We start from the raw sequence: 12,208 nt of genomic DNA on the forward strand, positions 1-12,208 counted from the left end.
TTTGGGACAAGCGTATGCTTTGAAAAAAACTAATAAGATTGTTAGTTTACGTGAAATTGGCGAGCCGTGTAGTTGTAAAAATACACGTAGGAAGAAACTGCAAGGTAATCATGAACATTTATTTAAGAAATTTTGGGAGTTGGGCTCATTCGACCTTAAAAACAGCAAAAGACGCTAATAATACAGAAAGCTAATAATAATACATAATCAACAAAAAGAGTTAACTACTTTATTGAATTTGCACATAGTTCGTGCCGATGCAATGCAAACTTTGCTGAAAACTGAAAAAGACGAATGTATTACAAACAAGTTAAAATTAGTAATCTCGTTTGACTTACAGCAAAGTACGCCTCTGCCAAAATTAACCACTGGTCCTGCATTTTACTGTAGAAAAATTTGGCTTTATAACTTAGGGATTCACGACTGTACCAACGACAAGGTATACATGTACTTATGGACCGAAAATCAAGCTAAGCGCGGAGCGAAAGAAGTTACTTCTGTTGTGATGAAATTTTTAGAGTCATGTTCTGAAGAGTTCGTTGTTTTTACCGATAACTGTCCAGGTCAGAACAAGAACTGGCAATTAATGGCTTTTTGGTTGCAGTTAGTCAAGGAAAAGGAATTTAAACAAATATTTCTGGTTAGTGGTCATTTTATTATGTCATCAGACTGGGATTTTGCTCAAATTGAGAAAGGCCAGAAAAACCGTGCACAAAAAAAATCCTTTTGTTGTTACGCAGATGACAGAACAATTTTTACAGTTTTGAACCTCTTCTAAATAATGTTAATAAAAACGTACGTTTTTCCGACAAGCAGAGCTTAAATTTTGCTTGAACATTTCGATTTAAATCACAAAATGTTGGTCATTTTTTGTCAAACATAGTGTCAATGGAGAATATCAAGAAGTTAATGCCATAATAAAAGGCAGACCTGTAACAATAGAGCTGTCAAACATTAAAAAAAAAATACAAAAAATCTCTGAAAATTACAAAAAATAAAATAAAAAATATAAAAAGCTTATTACCTTATATTCCGCCAGTCTATCATACTTTTTATAATCAGCTAAAAGAAGCTACTGACAATGATAATAAAGAAGTGGAAATTGTAGATATATAATTTTATTATTTTTTTCCAATATAGTGTTACGATTTTATAAACTTCATTTTTTAATTTTTACTTCATAAATGTTTACGCCTTTTAATGACTAACACAATCAAATAACAAGAGTTATGGTTTTCTAACGTTAACTCAATATTTTTAAGATTTTTTTACAACTTTAAACCTTAATATCTCAGCTTTCTTATTTTATGGCTTGCCATTATGTTGTCATAAGATCTTCAATTAAAGGATTGGAAACCGTGGATTTAGTTCTTTCATTTAGAAATCTTGTTGCATTATAAATATACAAAGTGATTTAACTACTCTTGAATTTAGAGGTTTATCATCTTTGTCTTAATTTTTTGTTCCAAATAGTTATATGTATAAAGTAAAAATTCGAAAAAATTCTTTCGAATGTGGAAAAAGATTAGAAGCAATAGCTTAAAGTTATTCTAAATATTAATGAGTCAAAAATAAATGAAAAAAATTTCACTTTTTTTGGTACATATTGGTGGTACATCTCTTTTATAAGATACCCGTAGAATTACCGGATCTTTATTATTTTCTGACTGATATTATTGCGAACAAAGGTCTCTGGGATAAACAAATTGAATAGCTTATAAATAACTGGTACTAATCGGTTTACTTACAAATGCACAGTTTCTTACTGAGACCTTCTTGGATAGAAATGAAAAGGTCGATACATGAAGGTACCAGTAAAGAACCGAAAGATAAGATACTGACTGACCTGTCCGGCGTCCAGAGAAAACAAACCAATGAATGACTTGTAATTACTGATGTCACCACTTCAGTCTTAATCCTCGAAGCGGCTTCTGTGGGACTGTAAACCGGATTTTTGGAGGAATGATCTACTTCAGGATTTTCCGATTGCTTATCGGAAATTATCCCTAATATTATCTCTAATATTGTTAGAGATATAGAAATACCGTTAACTATAGAAACACCGTTTATAATATAATTTAAATCTGATTAGCTTTTTGTATTTAATCAGATATTGAATTATAAAGTATTAGCGAAATCAAGTTCCCGTGTTCTATTCCGCTGTATTAATATTCCAAAATAGAAATTTTACCTTCGCGGGGGAGCTGGATCTGGAACGACTATCATTCTTTGAGGAATTGGAGGTCTAGCAGGTGGTCCTGGCTCTGGAATTTCTTCCCTATCTTTATTTTTACCACCCCTAAAAATATATAGTCACATATTAACATAAATCTGTCAAAATTATTACAAAAAATTTTATTTATCAATATTACCCAACATATGTAGAAAATATGGCCAATAAGTATTAAGACCATGTAACGTTATAAACGTTACATGTTTGTTATTCTTCTTTAATTATTAATTATTTTATTTCATTTTCTTTTGATATTATTCATCTATTATTCTTTCTATTATATTCTATTATATACTTTATCTTTATTTTTACTATTTTTATTTTAAAAGTAGTTGTCGCTCAAATTTTCAATCAACCCTTCAATCAACTTTCTATTTACTAAATATTCTGTCATCTAAATTCCAATTTTAGTTTTCACTAAATATTATAATTCCTTTATGCAGGTCCTGTTATTATGTTCTATGGGATGATAGAACATTATATAAATTTCTATGACTCACTTCAAGAGACAGTATATCTGTCAGTTGACAACTCTGCTCTGTCATGTCACACTTCAATGCTGAAGTAGGGATGGATAATTCAATAGAAAGTGAGATTAGTTTTTATATTGTTATTTGCTTATTTAAGCCGGATCCTCTATTCAAAATTAATTTTATATTGTTAAAACTTCTCTGGGATAAGTTATATTGAACATTTAACCAATATCTGTATTTTCATAATTTCATTTTTTATACATACATATCAAACCTTAACCCACGTGCTTCTTTTCAAACCATATGCAGTTAGTATCTTTAAAATAATTTAACTAATTCACCTAATAACAATTATATACTTGCAAATTTGCTATTTGTTATTTAATATTGTAATAATTTCAACTTTCATAATTCAAGGAAATATTTTAAACATTATTTTATTTTAACATTATTTAACATATTTTAAACAGCTAACACAAGGTTAATTTTTCTAGCTTTTTTTTTGCCTAATTTTTGCCCACCTTTCTGGGTGGAGAATTTCACAGCACATGATCGACCATGGAATAGCTGCAGCTGCTATTCAGAACCCAATGGCCACCTGAAGATACAAACATGAAAGTATCTAGATCAGCTACTAATCACTACATTCCACAATCCTGTCTAATTACATGAAGACAACATCAGGAGCCATAAGTATCATTTAAAAATCTTTTTATGTAAAGCTATAAGCAAGATTGGCTTTATCTGATTTTAATTTAATATTAAAATTTCAATTTTATATTTATTTATGTAAAATAAATACGAATAGTTAATATCTTAGTTTATTTGTCCTAGCCAAACTCATTGTTCAGATTTACTTCTAAGACAAGACATTCTCACATCTGAGCTAGACCAGGCCTAACAATTGGCACCCAAAGAAAGTTGTGGGTTTTTATTGAAGTTTGTGAAAACCTAGACCTTGATGGTAACACATTGTATCCCACCGTTCCTAATGGGTCGATCAACGGTTATACATTGGCGCTTAAAAGTAACTTATCTTAGTTGTAGATTTGTTGTTTGAATTTTGGTTGGTGGGAAATATTTTACAAATATTAATAAATACTCTTCATTTTTATTCAAATCTTGCAATCGTTTGATTCTGTTTGATTAATTTTGATATTTTCACATGTTGGTTTAAAATATATTCCCATCTAATATATATTTTTAAATATTTCATGCTTTTTTCAATACTTTTTTGGATGATTTTTTATGGCAGGTACTTTTGTAGTTGTGTCTAAATGGTCTGTTTTCTGGTTTTTTCATCAACCAGTTTTTTGGGAAGCCTTTCATTAACTACTTTGTTAATTTTTTATATTTCCAAAAACTTTCGTTTTATAGGTACTTCGGTGTCCTCAAAAGTACATTTATATATATTTATTGCATATATAAATTGAAAGGACTATTTATCACAACCACATATATAACACTTTCTATATAATAATAACGCATCTGAAGCGAATTTATTGTTGTAAAAACAAATATTTATCATGGAAAATAGGTTTATTAGTTCCCAAAATACTATACCAATCAATAACTTTTAATTTTGCATTTGAATCAATTTTAAAATACATTTTCCACTCCATTCGAGTAAACAGTTTTCCCCAATTCTCTGTACAGTTCTCGAAAACAAAAATATCTTTGTAACATTCAAAATATCTGACTTTAAGGCTAATATAGTAGCGACTTTCACTATTTTCCAAAGAACCTGCTTTACCTGTTTTACAAAATACTGTTTTTGGTCTTGTAAAATTCCATACAATCAATTGCTGTTTAGTCTTGCAATAGTATGGATATAGCACCTTTCAACATATATTGCAATCTCCGAATTTCTTTGAAGCACACAATTGTTATGTTAATCCCCAATGAAAATTCACGATTTTAGTTCATTTGTCAACTGAAATGTATTATGCAAGCTACTGTCAACATTACAAATAGCATGCATATGACACAAGGTTTTCTGTCTGATTTAAAAGATATAAAGGAATTTTACACCCAATAAAGTGTATATAAAATCAATATAATAAAACATAAGTATTTTTTTTATTTAATTTCAGTTAAAATCTTCAAGGTAAATATTTTTAATAGATCAAAAAGTTGTTGTTTGAGTTTCACTGAGAAAGAGGGAAAAGCACTGTCAAACCGCATTAATCATCAGCAACCTGTATGCGTCCACTGCTCGACATAGGACTCCGTCAGTTCTTTCTATCTGTTTCTGTCTTCTGCAGCTTGTATCTAGCAACACGCTTCAGGTCGTCAGTCCGTCTAGTTGGTGGGCGTCCTCTGCTCCGTATTGGTTCTTGTCTGGGTCTCCACTCAACAATACTTTTTGTCCATCGGTTGTCTAATAATCTGGCGACGTGTCCTGCACAATTCCATTTTAGCGACACACTTTTTTCGATGACGTCTGTTGTTTTTGTTCTACGACGTATTTCTTCGTTTGGGATTCGGTCCCTCAGAGAGACACCCAACTGAGTCACGTGAATCTTATTCACTACCTTTTTGTGAGTGTTAATGTTTCCGCTCCATAAGTGAGTACAGGTAACACACATTGGTCAAAGATTTTCCTTTTGAGGCATATGGGTAGATCCAATTGAAATACATAGTTTAATTTACCAAACGATGTCCAGGTTAATCCTATGCGACGTGGGAGCTCACATGCCTGATTATATCTTCCCAACCGAATTTCATGTCTTAAGTACTTATACGATGTAGTCTGCCCAATATTCCTTCCATCAACAGCAATATTTCGATTTAGCACCAGATTAGTCATTATTTGCGTCTTGTTAAAACCTCAAGGATTTTGGTTTTATCAGTAGTAATGTTTCCATCTCTGTTTTTTATTTTGTACATATTTTTGTTGCCTATGTTGTTGGTATTTCGCCTCAAAACTCCTAAACTTTTGTTTTCTTGAATTATTTTAGTTATTTCTCTTGTATTGTTTTCTCTTACGTCTATAAGTATATAATATGCGTATGGTTAAATAAAGAAAATTGTTGTTATCTAAAGTAAATTGATCTATTGTTTATGACCCGATAAGGCTAATGGATGTAAATAACTGTTAAAGAGATATTAAAGTACTGTTAACAAGACACTTACCTTGGAGGAGGTTCAACTTGGCTAAGGGTGCGCCCTTCTTGAATTTGCTGGAAGTTCCTTCTTAAAGTATCACCACCTGGTGCTTGAATAATACTACTAGGTTCTCCGGCGACCTGAGGCTCTTCTTCTTCATTCTCAGATCCCGAGTACCTGTAGTCTTCTCTCTCTTTCTCCTGCTTTCTCTTTTTACATCTATCGATGTGATCTTTCAATTGAATCCTTACCTGAAACACCAGAGTACACGTGATTTGCAACTTATCATATGCAAACATGTTATACATAAGCTAACAATTTACTTCTGAACTATCAAATTCTTGTAACTTACCTGCCTCTCTGTCGGTTGGTCCCTAATGAAAGAGTGTTTGAGCAGCTGCTCTGTGTAAGGCCGTTCGTGGTAGTCTTTTACTAGCACAGTCTCGATAAAGCCATGGAATTTTTTGTTCCATTTTTTACTTTTCAGTCGTGGTGGAGGGTTTCTTGGAATTAGGAAGAGAGCCCGCATGGGATGCAGCTGAAAATAGATTAATTCAAACTGTTTACTAAAGTATATAATATTGTTGGTTTTATAATTACTAATTAAACGAGCAATTGGACTTTGCAAGTCCTAGGTTTTCGCCCAACGTATCCCAATCGGAAGTTGATATTTTATCTCTTCATGTAACTTTTCGTCGATTGATGTATGATTTCACTAATTTTGAGTCATTTTGACAAACTTCCGGTTATAACTTTTTAACCGGGAACCGGTGAATTTCGAGTAAATTTTCTTTGTATGTGTATACTTGGTCACGCATAACTCGTTAACTGGCTTTTTAAAACAATTCAAATTGTGTTTGCCAATTCGCATAACAGGACAATATGTTCCCCAGATTTGAGTTCGAATTCAATATAGCAAATTTACAGAGAATGTGCAAAACACAGAGAAAGTTGTTATTAAAATCAAAAAGTATGTCTGATAAAGGAAGAAAGATAGCAATCCTGGTGCAACAGAAGTGTGTGTTCACTGAGCATGATAGTAAGTTCGAAATAAAGACATTTTACTAAACATACAAAATATTAACTAAAGCTTTAATCTTCTGATTATTAATTTTATAACGAGGTAAAGAAACTTCACTACATTACCAATTTATTATATTGTGTACTAATTGAAATACATATCGAACTCTTGTCAACATGTTAATTAAAGTTATTACTAATGATTTTTTAATTCAATTCAATAAAACCATAAATTAAATCTTCATTCTGGTAAGTACTATGTCTTAATATACCATTTTGGTCATTACCAATTTGAAAATTTAACGTGTATCAAATCATAAAGAACTGATATCGTAAATTAAATTTATTTTATCGGAAAAAGGCTTACCTCACATAACGGAGGCTGAGATTCTGCCATTTCCAGGGCAGTAATACCGAGAGACCAAAGATCACTGCGATTGTCGTATGTGGCATCGGGATTTTCATCGCAAGCTATAACTTCGGGAGCCATCCAGTAGGGAGTACCGATGAATGTATTACGACGTCCAATTGTCCGATCCAGTTGGGCTGATACTCCGAAGTCCACTGAAAGGAAAATCACGAATGAATAATTTTATTTCCGTCTAGAAAACTTAACCTAAAACGGATGCCGGAAAAATATAATGTTTTGTGACTTTTGTGAAAAATATGTTATTAAAAATTCTAAAGATATGTAACACTTAATTGTTGTTCAAACATTTTGGCCAATTGCAATTACCAATGAATCCATTATTATTTACATTTTGGCTATATTTTTGATATTATGATATACTATTGGTATTTAACACTGAAATTATAGAGAAGCAGGAGAATTTCTTAAGAACGAATGGTAAATATAGTTTATATTTATATATATGTTCGGAAAGATTTCCGCGGTTAGTACAATTAAACTTAGAGCTAAGATTAATATTATTATAAAAATTAATATTAAACTCACCAGTCTTCAACCCGGAAGACTGATGAGTTTAATATTAATTTTTATAATAATATTAATCTTAGCTCTAAGTTTAATATATATATATATATATATATATATATATATATATATATATATATGTAAAAGATATAATCTTTTACACATTTCGCATAGCGCAGAGGATACAGAAAACGATATTATCATATCGTTTTCGTTCACGGCCGCCAAAGCAGGTGGCGCCTTTGTAGCTAACTACTGTTGTAGTGAAGTTTTGGAAGACATTCGTTAGACTTTCCGAGTTTGAATTTGTATCAGCCCAAAGTGTCTGATGAGGCTGGGCTAGGCCGAAATGATCATAACACTTTATTGATACCGATTCGAGCACGGGAAGTTTAACGAATTTGTCCTCCTAGGCCATAAATATATATATATATATATATATATATATATATATATATATATATATATATATATATATATATATATATATATATATATTGGAGAAGTATTAGATATCGGTCTTATTATTGATACAGTTGGTTGCTCTTTAATATGAATCATCTCCAATATACATAATCTTTTATGGTTAGTTGACTGTCTAAAATCTGTATATTTTCAAAATAAAACAATGGATATTTTTCTGATAGTATTTTTATGTGATATATAATTCGCCTAGGTAAATATTAACGCGTCTGTCCAATATATAACGAAGTAAGTCTCTACAATTTATTTTATAAACTATATCTGATTTAATAGCTTTATTGAAAATTGAAATTAAATAGAGAAATAAATACAGAAAAATAAAAAAGCTAACGTAGTAGTTTAAAATTTGTACTACGAGCTCAGCTCAGCAGTATGCCACAGCTAGCGTAAGACTAACTGAAGAAGAAATAAATAAATTCTGTATAGAGCGAGGAGTACGGCAAGGAGACACCGTCTCTCCAAAACTATGAGAGAAGTTCAGTCAAATCAAAATATTGCTGTTGATGGAAGGGATATTGTGCAGAGGACATGAAATTCGGTTGGGCAAAGATAACCACACATGTGAGCTTCCGTGTCGCATAGAATTAGCCTGGGCGGCGTTTGGTAAATTAAATTATTTCAATCGGACCTACCCATATGCCTCAAAAGGAAAATATTTGACCAATATGTGTTACCTGTACTCACTTATCAAGCGGAAACATTAACACTCACAAAAAAGGTAGTGAATAAGATTCGCGGGCTATGGAGCACCAGATGTTGTGTGCCTCTGGAAGACCGAATCCCAAACGAAGAAATACGTCATAAAACAAAAACAACGCCTTTAAACCCATATTAAAATAAATCAAAGGAATTAGTGGTAGAATTAGATTATCTCCAATGGAGAAGAATAGATAGATAAAATGTTCCTTTTTAAGACATACTTCCGATATAAACGTAAAAAGGCTAAAATAAACCGACTATTTTCCTATTTCTATAATAAATTGCCAACGAATCTGACACCAGTCCCTTCACATTAAATATTCACGTAGAACTAAAAATTGTGATCTCCGATCTGATGTAAATATTACATCAAATCAAAATCGGAAATATAAGTTGAACTATTGCAGTTATTTTCCAATCTCAATCCTTTATTTTAAATCAAAAGCATCCATTAGCAGTTTTATTTATCTAATGGCATTGGACTTGAATTATTGAGGCACTTGGCAGGAGCTAATTTAGAGTCATTACAGTGATGCTCTAGTAAACGAGCGAATGGGTGCGCTTTGGCACGCTTTCAAATTTCAACTACGGGTTTAGGAATTCGCGGACCGACTTGCAAATTGGAGAATTATGAACAAATTAGGGAAGTATGTTACACTGTTGGATAAAGAAATCAATACACCCTCAGATTAAAATTTTTATTAGCAATAAATAATTAAATAGAACTTTAAAATTAGTTATAACGAGAAACTCAACATTGATTTTAAAACGTTGACTTGTCTTGAAACTTGTAGTTTCAAGTCACTTTTATTATTCAGTTTAACGTATAGATCATTGTAGTCTAATCCCACTGTAGGATCACTACGAGAGGTATCAAAGATAAAAGACGCACCCATGTTACCCAAATCCATCACCCAAAATGGCACCCCATGTTAGTGTGAAATTGATGTTTACTTTTTGATAACTATTCTAATGAAGCGTGTCTCCTGGAGATCAATGTTTAGTCGACCAGTATTGCCGGTAAACATTTTAGTAAGTTGGGTAATTTATACAATGATAAAAATTCCTACACAACTTCGTTAGACCACTCCATAGTAAAATTACCACGACAATGGTCGTACCCATGGTACAATGAACACAAGGAATGATACATAAAGGCGGGTACACATTTGCGAGCAGAACTGTTCGCGAACCGTTTGTGAACGCTATATTCGTTAATGTGTACGGCAGACAAAACCGCTTGCGTACTGTTTCATCGTGACTCGTCGCGAACCAAATTGTTGCGGTTTATTTCACGACTTCAAAGGAAGCTCGGCTTTCAGTTTGGACGGCGCTTACTAGACGCAGCGAACATTTTTATTGTGTCATCAAATCGACATTGTGTGAATGACGTGTTCCTTCCTAGAGAGACGTGAGAAAACAGTAAACTGATTATTGTCATGGACGTATAAATAAAGATAAAATCTTTATTTATACGTCGATGATTACTGTACATAATTTTATTTTTGTTAAACAAGCAAAAACAGGAACATAAATCAGTACCCAAATTATAAATAAAATGAATCATTTCGCACATGTGTGTTCGTTGTTGGTTTGTCGCTTTCCATGGATCGAGATAAGTATGCGATTAGTACGATGTAGAATATTTTTCAAGGATCTGTACGCGTACTGTACGTATACCGTTCGGCTCGCATATGTGTACCCACCTTAAGGCTGATATTATGTTCCGAAATCGGTTCGCTTCGCGCATGACGTAGAAAAGATCCATTCTTCATGCAACATTTGAATGTAGTTGTATAGGAAAGACTTTTAATTTCAAGTTTTTAATATAATGTGGGTAATTTAATTAAAGTAATTTTTTTCGCAGTACAGGTGATTACACGAGACAGATAATAGAATAGAAACTGTGGTGAACCAAGAAGTATTTAACATTACGTTTAAAAGACTTTTAAAGATAATCATTCATATCTTATGGGTATAGAATGGAATCAAAATATGCTTTGTCACTGAATATTGAACAATTTTATGGACAAAGCTTACAAAAAGTTAAAAAAATAACAATAACAATTTAAAATTTATTGAAATTACATAAATCGTCAATATCACAAAATAAAAGATAGTTAAACAAACAAACAGTTTCCAAAATATATAAAGAGGGAAGCGTTAAAATCCCGTGATTATTGAAGTAGCTTTTGCAATGTGTTGTTCTTCTGAGGCAAAACAGATACCGTATTGCTCTTTTTTGTAATTTAAAAATAACATCACATTGGGCAGCTATACTAGAACCCCAAAAAAGGAAGATCATATCGAAGATGGATGAGACTCGAACAAAGAAACATATGATATTTTGGAAGATGCCAAATTGATTTTCTTCGATATTATTGCACAGCAGGCTGAGGCTAGTTTCTTAATTAACAAATCGATATGAAGGGACCATTTAAAAAATATCAAGAAATTTTATAGGAACATGTTATAAAGATTTAAACTGATATATTCAGTTCTAGATCTTCGTTAATCTACAAAATAATTCATTCCTAGCTGCATAACTATGCACATCAGGCAGTTTATCGAAATATTTTTGAAAGCACCTGTTTTTAAAATATAACAGACCGTTTAAAAAAGTAACAACATGGCAGGGTAAGATTTACAACTAAACACCACAGGTACTTTTCAAGACACTATAATGCTCTAACTGAAGGAAAAACGTGTTAAATTGTCACAATGTCAAAAAAAGTCGTTTAACATCGTAGGCCTGGCTCAGCTGTCAAATGTCAGGCGCAATATGATACCTTGTGTTCATTACACCATGGGGCGTACCTGCCTCTAGTCACGTCAGAAGGTTTGATGGAGTAAATACGTGCAATATATAAGGCATAAATAGACAATCTTGCCCTATCCCAAAGATCGTAAATCATAAATATTCAGGGTAAAAATGGTATTACACGTTGGGTTGGTTCAAGTTTTTATATTTTGTATTTTCCTATTATGTATTTTCTATCTATCTTCGAACGACGCTCCACGTTCTGTCAGATCGCACCTTAAGGAACATTAGTTTTGCACCGGTTATTAGCCGCCATTATTTTCACTATAATAGCCGCATTATTCAATGGTGATGCATTCATTTTAACTCAAGTTACACTATTAGCAGCTGTGCAAATAAAACAAACAATGAAAAGTCCTTCGATGGGAATTTATTGACATTTTGTTGATTTATGTTGGATTAACCATATACTTATTGGGTGTAATAAAAATCAAATA

The 12,208-nt window shown here is 32.1% G+C and overlaps 1 protein-coding gene across 10 annotated transcripts in view; it reads right to left on the bottom strand.

Annotated features, from left to right (window-relative positions):
- msn (serine/threonine-protein kinase msn) overlaps positions 1-12,208 on the bottom strand; it is a 212,660-nt gene that overhangs the window by 101,632 nt on the left and 98,820 nt on the right. For all 10 annotated transcript variants that reach the window (XM_072537565.1, XM_072537568.1, XM_072537567.1 and 7 more), the window contains exons 5-8: positions 7,202-7,398; positions 6,167-6,352; positions 5,842-6,065; positions 2,192-2,299 (exon numbers count right to left, since the gene is read on the bottom strand). In XM_072537565.1, coding sequence (XP_072393666.1) covers positions 2,192-2,299; positions 5,842-6,065; positions 6,167-6,352; positions 7,202-7,398 — 715 coding nt within the window. The remainder of the gene's footprint in view (positions 1-2,191; positions 2,300-5,841; positions 6,066-6,166; positions 6,353-7,201; positions 7,399-12,208) is intronic.

This window comes from Diabrotica undecimpunctata, chromosome 7 (assembly GCF_040954645.1).
Source record: "Diabrotica undecimpunctata isolate CICGRU chromosome 7, icDiaUnde3, whole genome shotgun sequence".
Lineage (NCBI taxonomy): Eukaryota > Metazoa > Arthropoda > Insecta > Coleoptera > Chrysomelidae > Diabrotica > Diabrotica undecimpunctata.